General features: G+C 36.8%; 1 protein-coding gene across 8 annotated transcripts in view; it reads left to right on the forward strand.

Moving 5' to 3' along the window:
* Positions 1–25,440, forward strand: part of EXOC2 (exocyst complex component 2) — a 204,346-nt gene that overhangs the window by 139,374 nt on the left and 39,532 nt on the right. For all 8 annotated transcript variants that reach the window (XM_050939919.1, XM_050939918.1, XM_050939915.1 and 5 more), the window contains 7 exons: positions 2,483–2,544; positions 5,614–5,694; positions 6,836–6,895; positions 7,906–7,967; positions 9,305–9,371; positions 11,765–11,881; positions 18,280–18,421. In XM_050939919.1, the coding sequence (XP_050795876.1) occupies positions 2,483–2,544; positions 5,614–5,694; positions 6,836–6,895; positions 7,906–7,967; positions 9,305–9,371; positions 11,765–11,881; positions 18,280–18,421 (591 nt within the window). The remainder of the gene's footprint in view (positions 1–2,482; positions 2,545–5,613; positions 5,695–6,835; positions 6,896–7,905; positions 7,968–9,304; positions 9,372–11,764; positions 11,882–18,279; positions 18,422–25,440) is intronic.

Genomic DNA, 25,440 nt, shown 5'->3' on the forward strand with positions numbered 1-25,440 from the left:
CTTCATTTATTCTGTGATGGGCAATGTAATGATCCTCATGCTGACTGATATATGCAGAGCAGTGCAGGGACCATTTGGCAAACAAACTGGAGTGAGCAGGATCTCTTCCTGTTCCTCTAAACAACCTTATTTCTGTTTGTTACTCGCCTTATGCCCCAGTTCAGCAAGGTACTTAAGCCTAATTTTAGGAACATGAGTAATCCTATGTGAGAAGTCAGTTAGGCATGTGCTTCAGTGCTTTACTGAATCTGGACCTCTCTGAGAAGAGCACCAATGATCATATCTGATATTTATACTGTATAATATTTTTCATTTTCAGAATATTTTGCAAATGTTAATGATCATTTACGGCCCTTAACTAACTCTTGATTTCTCCTGCTACATTCACATTGTTGCCTATATTTGTTAACTCACAGTAACTGTCCATTTAGTGCCTCTGAAATCCAACCAGAACACTTCCCTTGTCATGCCTTCATTGATTACTCTTTCATTTTCTTGTAAAAAAAAACAAAACAAAAAAAAAACCAGACCCAATCCTATTTATTAGATTTAATGGCTTTAATCTATTTGTTTTTCTAATCACCAGCCCTGTAAACTCAACCTGGGCTCTGAGAGTCAAGCTGGTTTCTTTTCTTCTCATGCATCATCACTGGCAATAGAGGTCATGCAAAATAAATTACGCTAATACCAAATTAAACAGTGAGGTTTGAACAAGTGTAACTGACTGGAAATTAGTAAACAATTCTTTTGAAAATGCACAAGAAGGAATGTAATTCAGCTCCCTCTTTTACAATATGCATTAAAAAGAACTATTTCTATTTCACGACAATCATAATTTTATTCAACTGATGCATCTGCATTAAAGAGAGAACATTAACTGCAACTCTGATATTTTCTTGCTTGGATTATACTGTGCCTCGTCTTTGTGTGAATAATTTTTAGTTTATTCATCTTCATGGGCAGAAGTGCTTTTACAGTGCTGCTTAATTTTCAATTTTATAATTTAAAAAAATGAATTTTTTTGAAAGAATGTATCCACATGATATAGTGGTAATGGAGTTCTCTTCTTATGTAAGCTATCTCACAGCACTAAGCTGTACATTATTTTTTTTATTAACTTGCAAACAAAATTTCGGCAGTAAATGCAATTTAAACAGCAATCTAATAGTTTAAAAAAATCAGTTTTGAAGATACTTTTACCTTGTATTGTAGCTCTTACTTTCAGGGATACAGCCTATGATTATTTTGCAACTAGATTTTTGCTGGAATCAGGTTTTGTCAAACTGGAAATGACTGTGGGATGCTTATTGTCTTTCAATGATAAATGTGTTCAGTTTACAAGTAAATGGAAGAGGGATTTTCTAATTGACAGCACTGTAAACTCAGCCTGGGCCCTGAGAGTCAAGCGGTTTCTTTCCTTCTCATGCATCATCACTGGCAACAAAGGTCATGCAAACTAATTTATGCTAATGCCAAATAAGGCAGTGAGGGTTGTACAAGTGTAACTTACTGGAATTTAGTAATCAGTTCTTTTGATGATGAATAAGAAGGAATGTAATTCAGCTCCCTCTTTATATCTGTGTTGGATCTAAAGGTCTGAAGGGAATAAACCAGCAGTAAAAACAAATATAAAGTTGGCAGATTCAGGAGAAGATCTGTTGGTAACAAGTTGCTACTTTTGCATAGTCACTTTTCAGAGTATAGTGCCTCTTGAATGTACTTCAAGATGCTCCTCTGCCACAGCACCTGTCAATCAATCAATCAAATCTACCAATTAATGATGACTAGGCTGAGGTGTAAATGGGCAACCTGCAAATGTATGTAGGTACCTAAATTGTGTATAACTGATTGTTATACTCCTGTTCTTCCCCTCTCCTTTCCTACACTTCTTATGTCACTTTCCTCTTCTAAGCTCTCCAGAATCTTGATGGATTTTTCCTATATGTTTGAGCAGCACCTAGCACATTGGAGTCCTGATCCTGATTGAGGACTCTCAGCCCAAACATATTATAAATATTTAATATAATTATGTGAGTCTTAACACTTGTCCTGATCTCAGCTTAAGTTTTGTACTTGAAGGTTTTTGTTTTTAACTGCATTGAGCAAGGAATAATAAAACATACATACATTTGAATTCCCAAATATAGTGCCTATATTATGGGTACACAGCCATGATATGTCCGTTTTGTTAAAACAGAGGACTGTAACCATTTTTCTTTAACCTCAAGATTTCCAGTAAAAGGTGGGCTTTATTCAACTATTGCCATGCACCATAAATTTTACTTCTGTAGGAGAAAGCAGCAGCAAACTATGTGTGTGTGCCATTCTTAGTCATTTGAAAAGTGACTGAAATCTTTTAAGTATGGCCAGTATACTTCTGTGCCTGTTCATCACACTAAGGTGTCTGCGGTTTTATCTCTTATTAAGTTCAAGGAGTTTTTTAGAATGAAACCTAGCATTTTAACACCTTTTCTTTTTACAGATGTGAAGAGGTTAGCTGAAAAGGAAGACTGGGTGGTTGATAATGAAGGTTTAACATCTCTGGTGGGTACACTTTGCGTGTTTCTGGGCACCCATCTTTTTGTGCATGACTTGTGTAATTTTCATTTTTCTTTTCGTAAATATTAAAAGTTTTGCAGCATGTTATACATTTACTTATATTTACACGTGTGTGCACACGTATTTATAAAAGAATTAAAATATGGTACAAAATAAAGCTAATCAGTTCCCATCTAAAGTGGGTTAGAATTTAGATGGAGGAGAGATTATACTCCTATGTGAATTCTTTCTGCCCTCTGTCTGCTCACTTTCTCAAATATTCATGGTAGTAATAAATCCTATCACAAAATCAAAAGCTACTTTTTCTCTTCTTTCACCTTTTCCCTCTTTCAAGAGTTATTTTTCTCCTGGTGGATTTTCTTACATGTGTCAGTGAGCATAAGTGCAGTTGAAAGTAGTTCTAAAAACTAAATAAATTTCAGCTTATGGATGGGGTTTTCAAAAGCAGTGTCTTTGGTCCCAGTTCAGCAGAGCCATATGTGAATAAGCTTTATTTGTGTGAGGAGCAATTCACATCAGTGGGACTACTACCACAAGTAAGGACTACTCATGTAAGTAAAGCTTTGCTGGATTCAGTCCTTTAATATGAGTAGAATGTAAAGAAGCACATGGAGAAGAGGCTAGCATGGCTATAAATTGAGAGGGTTGGGAGAGGGGGGATTGATGTGCCCCCATAAAGTTTTTACTGATCTTCCTTAGTAAGATTGTGTAGAGATTTAAAAAAAAGGGGGAGTATTTTTTTAGCTAAGGATGTTCTGCTAACATAGTTTGTTTTCTCAGGTTGTGACAAGTTCAGTCCACATCACAGTACTTCATAACTTAGTGGGTTTGTTACCATGGAACCTGGACTGTGGTAGATATAAAAAGTTGCTTTTCTGGTATAATGAGAAATTTAACTGAGAGCCAACTAATTTAGGAGGTTGCTCACAGACAAACAGTAAACGACTTGAAACCATATTAAAATAAATTAGTGAGGTGCTTTCGGGAAAGAAATAGTAATGACTAATGGCTAAAAGATGACAAGCACATTGTAGGCATGACTTAAAAACAATCTGAGAAAGCAGAAATGGCTGTGGGAGGATTAATCGTTGTGTGTATTATATAAGAGAGTACTCGGTAGGCCATGTGTCTGAAGTTGTGCTTGTTTGTTACTATAAATACATTTGAATAAAGTTGAGTAGGAGGGCATGAAGCATTCCAGATATACATATTGTGGGAAAGAGTGTTGTCTGGTTATTAAATATTGAGAACTGGGAGTCATGACTTCTGGGTTTTATTTTCAATTGCAACGTACTCTGGTCATTTCAGTCCAGACCAGAGCCCCATTTCCTTCTTCCATCTAGGTTTGCATACAGGGCCAGTCTTTTGTAGAACTAGTAAATCTAAACAAAATCTTATTAGTGCTTCATTACTGTGCTCCAAAGCTATATCTACCCTAGGATTTTTTGCAAAAATTTCCCACCAGTTTAGCTCTGCCAGCAGCAGAAACAGTGGGTGTATTGCTAGTGTATATGAGTCTTTAGGGAGCTGCCACTGTGTTAAGTATGGTGTCATCTAATCCTGCTGAGATCATGACATGGTGCTTAAAATACTGGCAACTGGTGATGCCTTGTCTATGTGAATAATCCCAATTTTACCACTGCTGATGGATCTGAATCAGTTGTCGTAATGGTGGGAAACTTTAGCAAAATTTCTGAGAGTAAACAAGGCCAGAGAGGCCCTTTGGAGACAGCTTAAGCTTAAACTATATGTGTAAAATGCATGCAAGAAAATTAGTTATTAACATCCTTGATATTTATACAGCTGTTAAAACATATATTGGGATATTGTTGTCAGAAACCTACAGCCATGGGGCCTGTAATGCACAAAGGTTAATGTACAGAGAAGCTTTATTATTTTCTTCTCAGGCAATAAAAATCTACATGAGAACAAAAATAAAAGGAACAGCATTTTACTTTTCCACTGAAAGTATGCCCTTTTTTCTGCCTATTTAGCTCTTTCTCTGCTGTATGTCTTCAGGAGCTTGTTCTAAAAATGAATAAATAGCATTTAATATAGTGTTTTAGATTTTCAAATTGCTCTACAGAGATGAATCAATCCTCATGACACCTATGTGAGGTGGATAAGCTTTATCCTAATATCATAGGTTGGGGAAACGGAAGTGAAGTGACTTACCCTAAGCTGCACAAAAGGTAAAGGGCAGAATGAGGAGTTGAATTTCAGTTTCTGGCTCCCATTTTTGAGCCAAATCAGCTGGATTGATGTCCATTTTTCTAGCATGGAGATAATTTTTGCACTTTCATGTTCCCCTCTGGAAACACAGTTTTCCCCCTAGTGCCATCAGGTGGTCTCTAACCAGATTGGCACAATATCGAGCAAGACAGGATGGATAAGGGGAGATTGGCCAACAGGGGTAATGCTACAGATTCGTTTGCATCTAGATTTATACACCTTAAGACCTATGTAGCTTTATTTTTTTGGCATGTTTCCATGCCATTTTTTTTGCAAAGTATCAAAGCAATTTCTGAATAGACAAGATTGCCTTACTTCCAGACCAATCTACTCCTACTTGTTCTTGTTGATTTCATGATAGTGAAATCATAATGGTGAATTTGGGATATCCTAGAATGGCCCTATTAAATTTAAATCCTGGTCCTGCTAGTCAATGAGACTTCTGCTATTGACTACAGTGGGGATAGGATTTTACCCCTAGACTTTTCCTGAGTAGCCATGCGTGCAATCACAAACAAGGTATAAGAACTTCACTGCAGGCTTAAGGCGAAGAAACCGTTCAGTGGAAGAACCCCTCATTCAGACACTTGCAGATAAAATTGATCTATGTAATTATTTTTGTTTGCTTCAGTATGAAAGTACATCATTAAAACAAGGGCTTTCTGTAGTATATGTATCATGAAATTTGCATGAGGCGGGTTCCATTTTGGATCAGTAAAAAATGAGTATCTTCTCTGTTACTGTAAAAAAAGTGTATATTAATAGTTTGTATAGTATGCATTGCACATTCATTTAGGAACTCAAAAATCTTTTTACTTTCAGCCATCCCAGTTTGAACAATGCATTGTGCATTCCTTGCAGTCACTCAAGAGTGTTCTGGACTGCAAACCTGGAGAAGCCAGTGTAAGTCTTGTTATGTACTTTATTTTCTTTCCTTGTATGTAAATTGTTATTACTTTTAAAAGTAATTACTGTATAAATGTTTTATGTATTATTAGTGTTAGTGGATAATACAGAGATGCTGTTATAAAATGAATTAAGAAATTACTCAAGCTTCACAATATTTTTTCTTCACTTTGACCAAAAAAAGCCCTTGCAATATTGAGTCTGTTTTCAAATTGCACTCATATTACCATTTGTTTGGGAGGGGGCAAAAAGGGAACTGTATTTAAATGCAATTTTTTTGTAATAAAGGCTACGACTGTAGCTTTCAAATGGTAGCAGGTATGCTCTTATGATGTAGGTACCCTGGAGAGCCAGTTACAGATACATATCACATCTAGACTTCATTCGGAACATAACTCAACCCTTTGTTTTCTCTACTCCAGTATGCCACATGATAGTGTTACCCCATTCATTTACTGCATTGGGGACCTGATGCCATAAGGTATGAGCAACTTCCATTGACTTCAGGAAGACATGAGAGCATTCTTCAGGAAATGCTCAACATCTCATAGGATTGGGTACTGTTGCTGTTGCTCTCTTCTTCTTTGTCCCATGTATGACAAAGGTATTCTATTCCCCCAATGAGGGTTCCCCAGAAGAACCCAAAAGGGGATATTATTTCACGATTAATCCCTCCCCATGAAATGAATTTCACTTGCTAACAAAGTTGATCTTGAGAAGTCCTAAGAGCTTCTGCGATCACCCTGTTCTCTTTTCAGCTTCACTTGGTTTCCTCCATCCTACATTTTGCTACAAACCTTTTTCTCCAAGTTTCTGTGGCATACAGGACGAAGGAAATCTAGCTACTGCTTTCCCTTCCACTCACTTATTCTTTCTCCCACCTTTTTCTAATCACAGTTTCACTTTCATGGTATGGAGAACTGGAATTATCCACAGCTAGGTAGCGTCATGTGCCTATCCATTGTGTTTATACACAGGATTTGTTCTACCAGCCACTCTTCTTTCCCTGGGGAGTCTCACAAGAACAGTGTATACAGAGAAACTAGGTTTGATATTTATAACTCTTCCCTTTCCTCACTTCCTTTGGAAGAAGGTCTTCTGAAGCTATTCCACTGAAGTTATATGGTTGTTTCTTCAGGTTTTCCAACAGCAAAAAACACAGGAGGATGTGTGCCAGCTAAGCATTGGTATCATGCAGGTAATTTTAAACTGGAATTGGGGAGCATAAATGAGTGATTAAGGGATTACTTTGTATCCATTCCTCGCCAAAAAGTAATAAAAGGTGATAAGATGTCAGATACTGTTTAATTCAGATCATCCAGACATAAGTGTTATTTTAACTTCAAATTACAGTAACTCTTAAGGATAATGATGCTTAATGCTTCCTGGGGTTTCTAAGGCCCTAATTCATCAGAGCACCTAAACGCTTCAAACATATACTTGAAGCACTAGCTTAACTTTAAGCATTTTCTGGGTTATTAATTATATATTTAAAAGATTAACTTAAAATTTGGTTTCAAAGAGCACCGGTTTCTAATACAAAACTAAGGGCAAGCGCTTGAGCTGGTATAAATTGGCATAGTTCAATTGCAGTCAGTGGAGCTATGCCAGTTTACAGCTGAGGATCTGGACCTTAGTTTCATATTAGTAACCAGTGCTCTTTGCAACACATTTTTAAGGTAATCTTTTAAATGTATAATAAGCCAGAAATGTTTTTAAGATAATAAAGCAGCACCCAGCAGTTTTAACAATCGTTTGTACTGTGTTATCAATTAAAATGTCACAAATCAGACCAAAGAAATGATGTGTAGTGGACTTAAGAGATGTTTGCATTGGGGTCTCTGTTTAAGCACTTTAAAGCCAATAAAGATACGTTCCTTGTAAACCAGTGGACCCTCAGTCCTATGATTTCAACTCTGATTTGGGAGGTGATTTAGCAAGATGATAGATAGTACAAAGAAATAGTACAAATCTTTTTTTCCACAGGAAAACAAAGGCTAACAAGATAATGAAAACATTTGCCGGACTTAATTTAAAATGCTACTGTTTTCAATTATTTGAGGTTGAAGAAAATTGGGGTGTTTGATTATTCTGCTTACGTGCTGCAGTTGAAAGTTCAGTTAAGAAAAATTAAAATGTTTTACAGGTTTTGTATCAGTAGTTCAGCTCTGATGGAAAATTCAGAATTTTTTTTAAATTATTTTATAGGTTTTTATAGATTGTCTGGAACAACTGAGCACTAAGCCTGATTGTGATGCAGATACCACACAGTAAGTAAAATAATACAGTTGGAATATTTGAAGTTGCAAATTTCAACAAGGTTTTTCTCACCAATATTCCTGTGGTATTGCTATTAGATAGCTTTTGTGAACAATTTTGGCTTTGACCAATAATGCCATGGAGCCAAGTAGAACATATCTACACCAAAAAAAAAATAAAAAATGAAATACAGATTTGAATAAGATAATGAAATATGATGAATATTAAAAAGTTGTTTTCTTAGTAGCTATTGTAATGCTTAATGAAGGCTAGCTTATTCAAAATCCCTCTGCTTGATTCCCAAAGAGAATCCTCTTTCTAAAGGTTGTAACTGTTATACCAGACTAGCCCATTTTTTATTCTAATGGTAATATCTGTGGATGGTGGTTTTTGTCACAGCTATAGCTTCCAAGCAGTTTATATGAAAGAAGTTGCCACTGTCACTGAATACCATCTACCAATGAGGAATGGTATTTTCCTTGCTTTTCCCTCTGTCTTTGGCATGTTCCTAATTCTATTAACATATCTACTAAATTGTTGACAATTTTGCTTTTATTCCATCAACGAGATCTGAGGAGTCATAAGAACCTGAATTTCTAAGGCAAATTAGATATTTACCTGAGTAAAACAGAGAACCAGAAAATATTGCTTGGATTTGCCTGGAATTAAAACTGATTGACTGTATCCTGAAAGATCTCGTTTGTTTTTCTCTTTACTTGGTTGACCTTTAGTTGGTGTATAAGAGAAGAAAACAGAAACGATTTTATTGCAAATCAAAGAAAGTGCAGAAAGGTGCGACTCCACCTTCCGCCCTCTCCCAACATGATTGCTGGAATGGCAATTCCTGTTCCCAAGGCTCTTGATCAGTTTGTAGGTGATTTAGAAAAGCTCTACAGCTCATTCTGCCTTCTATTCCATGGTATGAGACACTCTGACACAGCACTCCAACTTTTTCTAGAGTCTTTTCAGCTGAAATCAGCACTACAGCCAGTCAGAACATTTTCGACTAAATATTTTTCATCAAAGCCATATTGATTTTGATGAGTTTTTTGACAAGAAGGTCTCTGAGGTCCGGGGTGGGCTAACTCACTCTCGGGGAGAGAGAGCCACACTGAAGACCAAATATTTTTGATTTAAAAAATGGAATTTAAACCCAATTCCATTTTGCAAATAAGTTCGAAAGGTTTTGGGTTTGTTCTGTTTGGAACCTTGTTCCGCATGGTTAAAACCTCGAAAGTTGTTGAGAAATAGAAATGTTGTTCTCCAGCAAGCACACATCATAGCTGATTTGTAAATGCTTAGAGTAAAAAGAATACTCTCCTATTCACCTTTTTCAAAACATTTTCAGTCTTTCAGCTGACGTTTCATCTCCTGATTTATTTGGAAGCATTCACGAAGACTCTAGTTTATCTTCCGTAAGTGTGGCGTCTAGTTAAAATGTCCTATTGGGGTCAAATTAAATGTTGAATAAGGCATTTATCTTTTACTGCTTGTCTTTTGTAATGCATTTGTGTATTCCTAAGTCACTTCTTTGAAAATAATATCAAACTTTACTAACTGCAAGATTATCAGAAAAGCTAATAATATTAATGGTATTTCAAGCTTTAGATTGTTCAGTATTCAGTGTATTTCCTACAGAATCTTACACCTGAATTTTATTTAAAAAAATAAGGGTTGGAGCCAGGTCCTCAATGAGTGTAAACTGGCAAAGCTCTATTGACGTCAATGAAGGTAGCACAAATGTATACCAGTTCAGGATCTGGCCCTTAATGTTTAGTTAAAACTCAAGTGCAAATAACTGTATTCCTAAAACAGATAATTAATTTTCATTTATATATATTTTTCAGAACATAGAGATAAATGTGTAAAAATAATGTAGTTTGCCTTGGTGAGTCATATTCCTTACAATAGAATGTGTTGTGGTGAATGAGAGATTAGAAAAAGTTGCTTTTCCATAAAATTCCTAATGTTGCATATTTTTTTGTGCAAGTTCCACTCCCAGTTATTTGGACTAATGCATTCCCATAGAGTACATGCCGCCAGCACAAGCGCTGTCGAAACACATAAAGTTATGCCCCTCAAAGAATGAATTTGAAGCTTTTATTATGTTTGTAATAATCTATTTCCTGCAGAATTTAGAAACTTTTAAGGGCCCAACCTATATCCCTTACTTTCATGAATAGTCTAACTGTAATTAGTGAGCAAAGACTTGTAGGATTAAACGCAGAGTTCTAAATTCTGAAATTTAATAATAATTTAGTACTTATATCATTTTAATTCTCCAAGTACTGTGTGAACGTTAATTAACTGCTATCAAACTGTTTCATTTTCCTGTGTTATTGAAGTCCATGTGACGTTCCGAGAGTTTTTTCCCTCCCAAACAAATGGTTCAGGGCTTTTTTAGCCAAAAAAAATCATTGCCAGTAACCCAATATCTTTGACCAGCCATATGGCTTATACAATGGAAAAATAAATTTGGTTAAGAATTATTTTGAAGCTTCAAATGAGATATTAATAAACAAAAGTAGGAAAGAGTATTAATTTCTATATTTGGCAGTTAAGAGTTTTAATCTGTAGATTTCAAAACACAAGTATCAGTAAGAATTATTATCCCCCATTTACAAATGGAGTAGCTGAGGCACAGAGAGTATTAAGTGACTGGCTAGGATTTTTCATTGTTTTTTGACATTTTGTGTTTAATATTGTACATACAAATAATGATAAATTAATCAAAGTAGTAGGCAAGTTAATGGGCACACATTTATTACACTAGTCGTCGTAGTTCATTACTGGTTGATAAGACTGCTGGGAATTTATCAGGAATTGCAAATCTCATTCTTAATAAGATATTGACTTCTTTCACAGCTCACTATGGTAATTTATCCTCAGAAAGTTTTCATTTTTAAAGCACTTTGCAAATGATTGTCCTGAACTCTCTTCTGAGGTAGGAAAGTATTTTTCAGGTAGGGAAACTGAGGAAATTAAGTGACCTGCACACAGTTGCACAAAAAGTCACCACCAGCACTGAGTTTATAATTTGGAAGTTCCTATCTCCCAATTACCTCCTGAGGAAAAACTAGACCTTGCCTCTCTCCCAGGTATCATATTGTTGCACAGTCTCATGGACCAACAGTCCTGATATAACCTAATTCAATATCTGTTTTGAACCATATTTGATTTTTAAAACAAAATAATTGGAGAGCAGAGATGACTTACAGTGTTTCAAATTATATGCAGAAATGATTTAGAGTTCTATCAGTCTTTTATTTAGTTTAATTTGGAGGATGGGAATGCATTTGTTTAATATCTGTTTTGCTTCCTTTGCTCGAACGTTAAAACTGAATTCTTCAGGCAGTTTCATATGAAAGTGAAGATTTTGGTTTTATTTTATGGTGGTCATCATTTTTAACAGGTTACTAGAAAAAAAACAGTAAAACGCAGAAACCGCTTCTTGGAAAGCTGTTTGTGGCTTACTTTTTGGAATGGGATCTGAATCAGAGATCTATATTAGTCACAATTATTCCAGTGAATACTTTCAGACATCAGAGCCCATAAGAAAAAGTGCTCATATTGAATCATTGCACCCAATGTTAACCAGTTCTTAGGATTTTGTTTACAAAACTATTTGTTACTATGTTTTATTTATCAGCATGCTCATCATATGACTGTTGTCATTCAAGTCAACAAAACATTTTCCATGATCAAAATGTGTATAAACATAATAATAAATATTATTACAATGCAAAGTTATCCTAGATATTTCCTAATTACTGTTCATTTTTCTTCCTTAAAACGTCTCTTGATTTAGGAGAAAAGACTTTTAATTGTACTCAGTAATTGCTGCTACCTGGAACGTCATACTTTCATAAATGTAGCTGAACACTTTGAGAAACATAGCTTCCAAGGAGTTGAAAAAATAACTCAAGTAAGCAATAATATTAAAATGAAATTGCTACAGATGTATCATTACTTTGGATGGAAAGATTTTTTTTTTCCTTTTCAAAGGTATTAAATTACGTATTTGTACAATCACCATGCATAAATATTACTTGACCCTCCTACAAGTGAGTGGGATTTTAAGCATCAGTTTAAAAAAACAATAATAATAATATGTCTGTGTGTTTTTATGTGGTTTAAATAAGTAGTGTAGCAAAGCGGGCACTTGTTAGACTTGTATGTTCATAGGCAATGTTTATCTGATTTCTAAGTAAAGCTTTTTAATGTCACTGTGTTTTCTTGATGCAAAGAATAAAAAGATCATAATCTCAAAATATATTTGATAGATTAAATAATCTAGTAATCTCTACCACTTGACAGCTCTTGTTCATAAACTAGATCAGGGATTTTTTTTTTTTTCAAAGAACGAAAATGTCAAGGTGGGCGGCTAAAGATGTCTCATTTTCCTGCCTTTTTGTAATGATTGATCATTTTTTATGAGAAATGTTATGACTTAGAATCTTTATGGCCATCTAGTTGGTTTATTTCCAGAAATGTTTGTTGTTTGAAAGTAAAATGTTATCTCTTCCAGTACAGAGTATTTCTCTGCAAACTGATGCTTCTACTACACAATGAACTCTCATGGCCGTCCCAGTGAATGCGTTGAACTTTTGTGGCTGGAATAATTTTGAATATCATTCAAATGGGGTTTGAAATTATTTGCATTGTTAGTATAGTATACAAAATTGCTCTCGATTTCTCCCTTCACACTCAACTATCCTGAAATGCTTAATAAAGTGCTGAGTTAGGTACTGGTAGTGGGGTGACTATATAGGCAAATGAGGTGCCCATTATATATTCAGCAGTTGATCTTGAACAGCCACATCAAAGTATTGTTCTTAAAATCTGGTATTTTTATAAAGAACAAAATTCAAACATTGAAGTCATTGAACAATTTAAAATCTATATTAACCCTTTAATGACCATGGACAATGCAATACTGTAGATACAGTACATATATACAGTACTAGATGGTATTCACCTAATAGTTTTGAAGGAAGTGAAATTGCAGAACTAATAACTGTGGTATGTAACTCATTGCTTAAATCAGCCTCTGTGCCAGGTGACTGGAAGATAGATAATGAAACACTGATATTTTAAAAAGGCTCTAGAAGTGATCCTGGCAATTACAGACCGGTAAGTGTAACTTCAGTACCAAGCAAACTGGCTAAAATTATAATAAAGAACAGACTTATCAGACACAATGATGAACACGATATGATTGGGAAGAGTCAACACGACTTTTGAAAAGGGAAATCCTGCCTCGCCAATCTATTAGAATTCTTTGAGGGTGTCAACAACACCAGAGAGTCTTAAGTAAAGTAAGCAGTTGTGATAATAAGAGAGGTCCTCTTATGGATCAGTAACTGGTTAAAAGATTGAAGAAAAAGGTTAGGATTAAATGATGAGTTTTCACAATGGAAAGAGGTAAATATTGGGGTCCCCTGATCTGTGCTGTTCAACATATTCATAAATGATCTCGAAAAAGGGGTAAACATAGAGGTAACAAAGTTGCAGACAGTACAAAATTACTGAAGACAGTTAGCTCCAAAGGTGACTGTGAAGATTTTCACAAAATTGGGTCACTGGGCAACAATATGGCAGATGAAGTTTAATGTTGATAAATGCAAAGTAATTCACACTGGAAAAAATAATCCCAGCTATTCATATAAAATTATGGGCTCTAAATTAGCTGTTACCATTCAAGAAAGAGTTCTTAGAATCATCATGGATAGGTCTCTGAAAACACCAGGTTGATGTGCAGCAGGAGTCAAAAAAGCTAACAGTATTAGGAAAGGGATAAATAATAAGAGAGAAAATATCGCAACGCCACTATATAACTCCATTGTACACTCACAGTTTGAATACTGCGTGCAGTTCCAGTTGTCTCATCTCAAAAAAGATGTTAGAATTGGAAAAGGTATAGAGAAGGGCAACAAAAATGATTAGGGATATGGAACAGCTTCCATATGAGGAGAGATCAAAAAAGATTACTTTAGAACAGAGATGACTGAAGAGGGGAGGTTGTGATGAGATCTATGAAATCATGAATGGTGTGGAAAAAGTCAATAGAGAAGTGTAATTTACCCCTTCTCAGCACAAGAACCAGAAGTAACTTGATGAAATTATTAGGCAGTAGGTCTAAAACAAACATAACAAAGTACTTCTTCACACGATGTGTAGTCAACCTGTGGAATTTGTTGCCAGGAGCTGTTGTAAAGGCTAAAAGTATAACTGGGTTGAAAAAAGAATTAGGTAAATTCATGGAGGATAGGTACATCAAAGTCTATAGCCAAGATGATCAGGTACACAACCCCATACTTTTGGTGTCCCTGAACTTCTTATTGCCAGAAGCTGGGACTGGCTGAGAGGGGATGGATTATCCCATAATTGCCCTGTTCTGTTCATTCCTTCTGAAGAATCAGGTCCTGGCCATGGCCAGAAGACAGGATGCTGGGTTAGATGGATCATTGGCTGCAGTTGTAGTTTTTGGGAGTTGCTGTGTCCACTGGTTCCTCCTGGACAGATTAGAGATCAGATTAGATGATCATGATGGTCCCTTCTGACCTTAAAGTCTGTGAGTCTATGAGCTGACTCATCTAGTCATATTTCCATGTGAATGCCATCAGGCACTCAACATTTATAGTCACTGTACTTTTTTCTGTTTATTCAAAGTACCTTCAGTCTTTCATATCTCTTGTAATAGGTTTACACAGATGCATTATCAGATGAAGTGTTATTTTCAGCCATTCAGGAGTGAGTTCAGATAAACGGAAGTGTAGGAAGTGACAGCTACTGTCTACTGACAAATCTCCTTTCTCCTATAGTTAAGAAGAATTACACTGTTGTGTTGCAGTATCACAGATAAGCTTAGACAGGGGAACCAACAACCACAGCCCGTAACCTTATTCTTGCACAATCTGTCTTTGCCAAATCAAGAGAATGCGCCATACTGTATTGTAGATGTAATCAAGTAATTCCAGGGAGGAGTTTTACACATCTTAGAACCTACCAAAGCCCGGAAAGATTTTTTCATTTAACAGTTCTAGAAAGTACAGAGTAGATCCCGACTTCAGTCAGGAATGTAAGATCTAACCTAATTAGCATTATCTTCTTGATTGCCCCAGAAATATTTCATTTTAAGGTGGAAATACTCTAAAACATTTCTGACCAAAAGATATCCTCCTTTTTAAATAAAAGACCAAAAGATTCACTAATTGCAGCCAGGATGACCTCATCACTAAATGTTACCAGTTGGATTGATTTCAATATGCTTCTCTTTTTTATAGGTTAGTGGGAATATTAATGCTTCTTTCTGATGTTTGTGAGTCAAGGGAATTCCCTTGAGTATTAGATACTTAAGGAAACCTTACCATTGAGTTCAGTGGGCATCAGAGAGGCCCTAAGTTACATGCTGTTCATTGCCCATAGAATGACTAAAATCAAATTACTTGACCACTGTTTTTAAAAAACCTGACTCTGCATCAGTGATGTGCAAATTTTATAGCACAGAGGGCCGAATTGGCAGCTTCCCAAGATCCTGAGTGCCACCTTAATTTGCATACATATATGATTTTAATTGAAGATAAATGCACACATCTCTTTCTTATGGGGGCTTGTAACTGTACACAGTTCTTTCCAAATCACACAGACCCAGACTTGAACTCTTGAGAACTCCAGAAGTAGGAGGGTGTTTGTAGGAGGGCATTTGGCTGAAGAACCAAACATAGTCATATGGCTAAAAACAAACCAAAACTGTACTGGATCTGGAAAGAATAGAAGCAAACAAATAATATATGAAGTCAGTTAAAGCTTGCAGAATGAAGATAAGGGTGAAATAAAAGGCAGAATGAACTAATGCTTGAGAAAGTAGGAATATAAGTTTGAGCTGTTGCTCCATAATTAAAATTACAAATGAGTTTCCATTATAACCTCCAACTCCACACACCTCCACCCTAAGATGCACACTAAAAAATGATAAAAAACACAAGTGGTTTGCAGTGTTGTATCTGTGTTACTCCCTGGATATGAGAGAGACAATGTGGGTGAGATAATGTCCTTCAGTATTGATATTTGGGGCTCTAAAGTTTCTCTCTTTCATCAACAGAAGTTGGTCCAATAAAAGGTATTACCTCACCTACCTTGTGGGTCTCATATTTAGTAGGTTAGATCTGGTGCTGAGATAGAATTTTTCTATACAATATGAACTGAAGTGGAAAAGGGGCTAGGTAAGTATGCCATTTCGTAGCCCTCCCTCCCCCTGACCCCCCCCCCCAAAAAAAAACAGAAATCCAGAGAAATATAAAACTATGGCTTTTATGCACACGATCAAACTTTTATTCTTTAGATTCTAAACTTCCTCGCTTTTAAATTGGAACATCAGTAGGAATGACTGGCTCATGGACATGAAAATAGAGACCTTAGCTTGTATTTTAAAACAAGTAAATCACTGTCACTATTCCTTACAGAGATAAAGCTGAAAATGTAACCTGTCACTAGGAAACTTGTCCATGCGGGTGGCAAGGGAGTTTTTTCTATTAAAAGGCTCATGAAGGAGGCTGCCAATCTTAAGACTCATACAGGCAGAAGCAGGAAGAGGTGAGGTAGGGTGAGGGTTCTCCCCTTTGCAGACTTCAGAAGTCCCACAGGAAGTGGGTGGTGGGGTGGGAAGGAATTGCATCCCTGACTTTTTCCTGAGGCCGACTTCTCACTGCCTTCATGAATGCTCCCCTCCTGCCAATCTCCTGAGCACCTTTTTATGGTCCTTTGTGGTTCTCAGCTGTTGGACTCACTTCTGACACAGCTCAGGAGGTTCACTAGGTGGAGAAAGCAGGAAAGCACTAGTGTATGCTGCTCCTGAGCACCAATTTCTCCCATTGGACTCCTCTGCTACTGGGAGCCTCCAGGCCCCCACCAATATACCTACTTTCTCCCATATTCACATTCCCCTCCAGAACTCCTGTTTCTCTCCCCATACCTAGCTCAAGAGACCTTCTCTCACCATCTACACCACAATCAGGACCCAGTGATTTGTGATTACAGTGCTCAGGAACAGATTAGGGGTGTAGTAGGAGAAGGCAGAGCAACAGAAGCATCAATGATTTTCTCCTTGCTTCATTCAATGAATCTTCCAGTGGTTTTCAGCACAGGGACTCCAATCTGATAAGTCTCCAGGGGAAGAAGGCAGTGAAGTGCTAGGGCTTTTTTTCCCCCCTGCCTTTTACGTCTGTTCTCCTGGGTTGGTCTTTGAGCCTTCTAGGATGAGAGGTGGTCAGGTGAGAGGGGAAGTCCCTAAACCTCACAGTGACTGAGAAACATGCTGAGTGACATTTAAAAAGTTTTATCTTGAAATCTGATAAGCTCATAAACATAAATATCTTCAACAAGTGGTCCCATGTTATTTTCTGCATGACTTGTTTAATTAACATTCATGGTGATATCAGGATGTTAACTTTCAACTACTTTTAATAGCTGTCTTGTGTAGTTATATTAAGAAGAAAATACTTGTACAGTATTGAAAGAGATACAGTCTTTAAATATAGCGAGCAAGTGAAACGTACACATACATGTATTTCATTGACTAATCTTTTTGTATGAGTGTTTCACGGTTTAGTTACTTTATTTGGAGGTTTCAGTAATTGTAGTGCTTGTATTTAGCTGTATTCACACAAAGGAAAGAAGAGCACATCCTCGCTCTATACTGTACCCAAAAGAGCTGCAGCTTATTGTTTTGTTGTACAAGGATACTTTTAAAATAGTACTTGCAATGAACTTTGAATAAGCTGCTAGGAGGTCACAGATCTCTATGGTGAAACTGAATTTTTCAAAAGGATTAAACTCTATATACAATGAATAATAAAATCCACAGTTACATTAGGTGGGTTAAAAATATAAGGATTTTAAGCATTCATGTTTCAGGACATAAACCAGCCGCTAAAGGCTTGATCCTGCTCCCACTGAAGTCACTGGCAAAATTCCCATTACCTTCAGTGATGCAAGATCAATACCTAAATGACAGAATTAGGAAGAAATTGTGCTTATGGGAAGGTTATTCCATGATTCTTCTCTATGGAGTTTCTTACGTCTTTCTGTGAAGCATCTGGTACTAGCCACAGTCAGAAAAGGGATACTGGACTAGTCTGCCCAGTGATGTGATCTAGTATGGAAATTCTTACAGTCAAAGAGATATTGTTTAAAATTATAAGGTTGTAAGCTTATGGCATGTTTCCTAAAAATCAAAGAGAAGACAAACCATAAATTTTTGATTATTATTCTTGCTTTCATAATTAGTGGATAACTGTGCTTTTCTTTTGGCTTTGATTTTAGATTAGTATGGAATCCTTGAAGGAGTTGGATCAAAGACTGTTTGAAATTTACATTGAATTGAAGGCAGATCCTATAGTTGGCTCTTTAGAACCTGGCATTTATGCAGGATATTTTGATTGGAAAGATTGTCTCATTCCAACAGGTAAATATCTGTGTAATAACTGTGTAATTATTCTAACAGAGGCTGAGATGTATTGAGATTTAAAAATCTGATGTTTAATTACAAACTGTTTTATCGTCTGGTTTTTCTTAACATTTACCAAGATTTCATTTAAAGTTGTTTTTCAGAGATTTTACTTTATAATTCCTAAATCTCTTTTCAAATGAGTATAGCATCTTTTATCATTGATTATGAAAGATTTCTTTGCCATTTTTTCTTTTGAAATTCATTGGGATTTTTTGTAATTCTTTTGTAAAAATCTGGTCATTTTTTAACAGACCTAACTGCAATTCTGAAAAGGTGAAAGTTATAAGAAAATGTGTAGGTGTAACATTATCACAGTAGTGTAGCAACAAAAATTAAAATGTGGAAGGATTCATAGATTCCAAAGCCAAAAAGGGCCATTGTGATCATCTAGTCTGACCACTTTCCTGTATAACATGGGCCATCAAAGTTCCCCCCAAATAGTTCCTATAGCATATCTTTTAAACAAAAATCCAATCTTGATTTAAAAATTGCTAGAGATAGAGAATCTACCATGACCCTTGGTTCAACAATGCCAAACAATAGAGAAATACTAGTCTAAGGACCTTCCCTTTTACTGCTTACGAAGTATTTAATACTTTCCAGTTCATCTCCAGGTATGAGGTTTAAAAAAAAATCTGCTTGATCAGAATAAAATAACGGTACCTAGTTGACTGGGAACTGGCAAGACACGTCTTAGTGTGCAGTTCTGTGATACTGAATCATTTTAAAAAGTCCAGTTAATTAATCTGATGATTCATGAGAGAAATGTATTTGTGAAGACATCATGGTACTTTTTAATACCGCATCTGGATGAAATTAATACCTGTTCTTAAAAGTAATCTTTTACTAATGCAGATTTAAAAATCTGATTTGAGTCATTGAACTGGATGTGTAGATTTTAACTGTTTTACCCAAGATTGTCACAAAAGTTGATGCCATTGGAGGAGAGGGAGAAAAAAAACTTCAGCGATGCAGAATTGTCTATCTCAGTAGGATCATGGGAAGAACTGGTAGTGTCGTCTAGTTAAGGTTGCTCAACACTTCCCATTCGTTCAAAATGATCCAGACAAACTGGAGAAATGGTCTGAAGTAAAGAGGATGAAATTCAATAAGGACAAATGCAAAGTACTCCACTTAGGAAGGCACAATCAGTTGCGCACATACAAAATGAGCAATGACTGCCTAGGAAGGAGTACTGCGGAAAGGGATCTGGGGGTCATAGTAGATCACAGGCTAAATACGAGTCAACAGTGTAACACTGTTGCTAAAAAAGAAAACATCATTCTGGGATGTATTAGGTGGAGTGCTGTAAGCAAGACATGAGAAGTAATTCTTCGTCTCTACTCCGCACTGATTAGCCCTGACTCAGCTGGAGTATTGTGTCCAGTTCTGGGTGACACATTTCAGGAAAGATGTGAACAAATTGGAGAAAGTCCAGAGAAGCGCAGCAAAAATTATTATAGGTGTAGAAAATATGACCTTTGAGGAAAGATTGAAAAACGTGGGTTTTTGATCTGAAGAAGACTGAGAGGAAACATAACAGTTTTCAATATATAAAAAGTTGCTACAAGAAGGAGGGGGAAGAGTTGTTCTCCTTAACCGCTGAAAATAGGCCAGGAAGCAATGGGCTTAAATTTCAAGAAGGGTGGTTTAGGTTGGACATTAGGAAAAATTTCCCAACTGTCAGGGTGGTACTGGAATAAATTGCCTAGGGAGGTTGTGGAATCTCCATCATCGGAAATTTTTAAGAGCAGGTTAGACAGACATCTGTCAGGGATGGTCTAGGTAATACTTAGTCCTGCCATGGGTGCAGGGGCCTGGACTAGATCACTTCTCGAGGTCCTTTCCAGTCCTATGATTCTATTATATTGCATTATTATAAACCCTGTTTTCAGTTGCATCTAGTTTTGCCAAAATGTAATTGTTTGGGCTGAAATTTTCCATTCTGCATGCTTGCTTCAGGCTGATTTTTTATATATATATATATATATATATATATATATATATATATATATATATATATATATATATATAGTTTCAAAAAAAACAGTTCAGCTGGTTCCAAGAACTGGGTTTGTAGAAGTCAGTATGTGATGTCTTTTCAGTTTTCTTTCATAAAATATCAAGGGAAGTTACACACACATCTAGATTAAAAGAATATTAAGGTTGCAAAGTCAAGCCCTCAAAAGTTTAGGAAATTCCAGAATTAAGATCGCCTGTTCAACATTAATTCAGTCACTTTGTGCATATGCATTATGATACAGCCTCTAATTATATGATCACATGCTATTTCCTCCCCACCAAGGTTCCTGTCTTATTCATTGTACAGGATGGATGGTGCTCTGCGGAAGAATCAGGGTTTTGTAGTGAAGAAGGCTGTTGTCTGTAGGACGCCTGCCTCATTTGTTGCAGAAATTGGAAGGTGCACGGTGAACGAGGCAGGGGGTTGCGGGAGCAGGAAGGACAGTCTCATGGCTAAGACAGCTGAGTGTTGCCCTGGAGAACTGGATTCTGTCCCTGCCTCTGCCACAGTGTTCCTATGTGATTCTGGGAAAGTCACTTAAACCAAACATTTTGCAAGTGGCTACTAATCGTGTGTTCCTTTTTCTTTCTTGGTGCTCTGCTTGAGATCCAGGGGCTAAGTACTCACAACCGCAACTGAAGTCACTGGAAACAGTGCTTTGAGTATATAAAGTTGTATAAAATGCTAAGCATTCTGAAAAAAATCAGGCCTTAGGCATCTCAAATTGGGCATCCAGTGTACACTTTTGATCTTTATCTCTCTGAACTTCAGTTTCCCATCTGTAAAATGGGGATAATGCAGCTTTATCTCAAAGAAGGTTGTGAAAATAAATTCATTAATATTTGTCAAATACTCATAGTATTAGTTTCATAGAAGCGTGCAGGAGGAAATTAATAATTCAGAGCAGGGTTTGAATAATGTGCAGAAAATAAGACCTGGGACCACACATTGAACAGTGAGGAGAAAGCAAAATATTGAATAGCTGCACATTCAGTGAGCACCATCTATTCTGTGCACTGAATGAGGCAGGGATAGTGTGTTAAAAATAGCAAGTGATCATGTAATTAAAGACTATGTCATAATGTATATGTACAAGAAGGAGGATTGGAGGATTAAGGTTGCACAGGTAATCTTAATTCTGGCATATCTTAAATTTTGTGTCTTGACTTTGCAACCTTAACAGTCTTTTAACTGTAGAGGGCTTTTTCAGTGTAATTATGTAAAATTGCACACAAAAAAGTAACTACAAATTAACATACTCATTTTGATTACACTGATGGCATGATCAACCTTCTTTATGATGTAAATTATAGCTAATTTTTCAGTATGAAGTAAAACTTATTAAATTGACAGGATTTATTTACAGATTTACTGTTAATTTAATGATTAATTCAAAAGCCTTATATTATTATGCAGACTCGAAGGACAAAGATTTCTAATTGTATTGAAATTGAATACAATATCCTAGAAAAGACTGGCTTCTACTGCGGCAACATTGCTGCCAGTTTAATGTAATGGCGTCTAGATCTTTACATAGGGCACTCTAGAATTGATTGTCCTAATAGATATTTAATCTAATGCAGTTGCAGAAGGAATAAAAAGAGAAACATATGAACTGGGGCAGGGGGAAAGAATATGAATGTTCAGCAGTTGCTATCTATGATTAAATATATTTTATTCTCAATTTTCTCCATCTACACCATGGAATCGTGGCTTATCCATCAGTTTGCTTGGATTTTCACTTGAGGCTAAAATGTTTTTCCTGTCTTGATAAAGAATCCTATCAAATTTGTTACACTTACCTTGTGTATCATTTATCTAATCGTTAATACTAGGTTCCATACTCTGGATTCCAAATTCCACATTCTTCTAAGAAGCTAATCATGGTTACATGAACGTTGAAATTGTAAAGTAGGAGCACTTAATAATAATTTGTTACAAAATAACAGACTTCATAGTGGACTAATGTGAACAGGTTAGAGGCCTGAATATAAGAAACACGTGGGCAGTGTTTGATCAGTAGCTAGTCGTCTCTCTGTTTCTTGTGATGTGTTTATGGCTTCCGAACATATAATAAGGTTCTTGACAATTTTGTTACCTTAAACTAGCGTGGTCATCATCTTAACTGGCAATAGCATTGTCTGAAGCCCAATTACACATATATTGGTGGTTTAGATGATAAACCGGTAATTTAAAATTTAATTACTCAATGGATCATCCCTTCTGATTAATACTGAGAAAGTAGGGCAGTCAGCTAGTTATCTTAGGTGCCTGTACACGAACGCAAGAAGCCTGGGAAACAAGCAGGAAGAATTGGAAGTCTTGGCACAGTCAAGGAACTATGATGTGTTTGGAATGACAGAGACTTGGTGGGGTAACTCACATGACTGGATCACTGTCATGGATGGGTATAAACTGTTCAGGAAGGACAGGCAGAGAAGAAAAGTTGGAGGAGTTGCACTGTATGTAAGGGAGTGGTATGATTGCTCAGAGCTCCAGTATGAAACTGCAGAAAAGTCTATTGAGAGTCTGTGGGTTAAGTGGTGAAGCATTGGAATGGGTTACCTAGGGAGGTGGTGGAACCTCCATCCTTAGAGGTTTTTAAGGCCTGCCTGACAAAGCCCTGTCTGGGATGATTTAATTGGGGTTGGTCCTGCTTTGAGCAGGAGGTTGGACTAGACCTCCGGATGTCTGTTCCAACCCTAATCTATGGTTCTATGAAACAACCGCACAAAATGCTATATCACATATTGCAATCATCTAACATAATTCCTTTGCTTTGGAATCTACATTAGTTTATGGTTACTCTCACGAAGATGTCGGATTCCAATAAGATGATAGCACATTCTAGAAACATGAAGTGGTATGTAGCGTGTGTATCATTTGAGTGCATGTCACTGTATTTGATTTTCTTGGAAACCATGCTATATACAGTATGTCAGAGGGAAATAGGACCAGTTACATTTGTGCTGTAATTAATTAGTCTCTTCCCAGCCTGAGGGGGACAAACTAACGAGGGTCAGGTGATAGAGTAATGGACACCTTATAAAAAACCTGAGAGTGTGCTCACTCTGGAGTGGGAACCATGGGAAGCGTGCAGGACCCTGAGCCAGGGTCTGCAAAAGGCTAGGTACTTCAGGGGAACCATCTTGGGAACCCAGAATGTATACCAGATCCTGGAAAGGCATAAGAATCTGAGAACAGTAATCTGTGAGAACCAGCCTGTGGACCAAGAGCTCTGTACCAGAACAGGGGAAGAGACTCCCAAAGGCAGCCTAGGAAAAAGGAGCTGGGAACAAGGCCTCAGTGGCCAGGCTGAAGAGAAGCCCTGAAGGGCACAGGAAAATGTTTGGGAATTTTTAGTTGGACTTTTGCTACCCTGCAAGGGATTATGTTGGTTTATCACTTGCCTGGAGGCTTAAGCCACGTCTCCAGTAGTGACATGTATGGGGAGGGCTAAGGAGCTCCATCTTTGGGAGGGAAAATGAGGCAGGCAATGTCACGCTCGGCCAACAGAGGTGGTACAGGGCAGCCATTCCCCATGACACAGTACCAAAGAATGCTACAACTGTCTCCCATATTCTCTTGTACTTCACACGTGGCATTCTGGAACAACTGCGTGCAAAAAAAGTGTTTTTTAATTCATACTTGTAACTAGTATTATATCATACTTTAATAATAACATTAATATTGTGTCATTACATTGAGGAATTATCTCTTTTCTGTAAGATACAATTAAAAATAATGTTAGAATGAGTTTAACCGAATAATTAGTTTAAGATTTCCAGGTTCACCAATGAACATGACCATGTTCTGAGTGCTAGATTTTGCATTTGGATCACCGCCTGCAGTATACCTTGCAGAAAAGACCTCTTCAAGTGTGTGATTGTTGTACAATATCTTTTTAAGTAATTATTTTTAATTTGATTCAATTTTCTGAGTGAATTTGCTTTTAAAAAACACAAGCACAGATTTCTCAAAAGGAGAAAAGACTGTATGAGATGATATTTTGACTAGAATGTACAAAAGAATACAGTTCAGCTTAATGATGCCATGACTGTGACACAGTGAACACCATCTGTTGGACTTGCCCTATCACTAAGTAGCAGTTCTTGAGACTTTTGTTAGCTGATCAGCTTTACAAAATGTACCATGTGAACCATTACTTCCACTTCTCTGCAACTAAAAGCATTCATTCTGTGCATCAAAATAGCTCTCTTTGGTTAATTCCACTTTAACCTCAAGTTCTCTTTCTCTAACTTCACTTTCAAACTTGTTTTAGAAGATATGACATAATTTTCTAATATCTCTCATTTCTAATAACAAGGCAATATGGAAATGTTGTATCTGCGTACTATCTGAGCAATAAACTTTATGAACTGGATTCACTCCAGCAGGTGCAGAGAGATGTACGTTGTACCCTCTTTGCCCACAGGGGAAGCAGTTTCAAAGAAGGGGAGAAGGGTTTCAGATTCAAGGGAGGGCACAATGTACTGCCATGATGCTCTCCTGTAGGTTCTGCCAGGAGGACGGTTTTAAAATCTGGTAGAGCACCACAGGAGTCCCAGCAGAAACTGTCCTCGAGAGGCACTTCATTATCATATTTTCCAGGTCTCTTTTCCCTCTCTATCCAGCCCCACCCATTTCAAAGGCTTCATTGACTAGCTAAAGAGCTCTTAGCAGAGCAGAGCTTACTCTTTTACACTCCACCAATTTCCATGCAGTTTCTGCCACCAAGAGCTTTGAGCCTGATTTTTGTTAGTTTGTGCCTCTAGAACCTATGCCTTAAGTACAGCTATTAACTGGCATTTCATTGCCACTTGGGAATCTTCTTCCTCATCATTTCTTATGACTGGAATAATCTACTTCTTGTGCACCTGTCCATCTTCATTCAAAACCCTTCTTGAAACATTCTTTGACATCAAGCCTATCAGTGATAATCCACTAGCGA

The sequence above is a fragment of the Gopherus flavomarginatus genome, chromosome 2, assembly GCF_025201925.1.
Source record: "Gopherus flavomarginatus isolate rGopFla2 chromosome 2, rGopFla2.mat.asm, whole genome shotgun sequence".
In the NCBI taxonomy this organism is placed as follows: domain Eukaryota; kingdom Metazoa; phylum Chordata; order Testudines; family Testudinidae; genus Gopherus; species Gopherus flavomarginatus.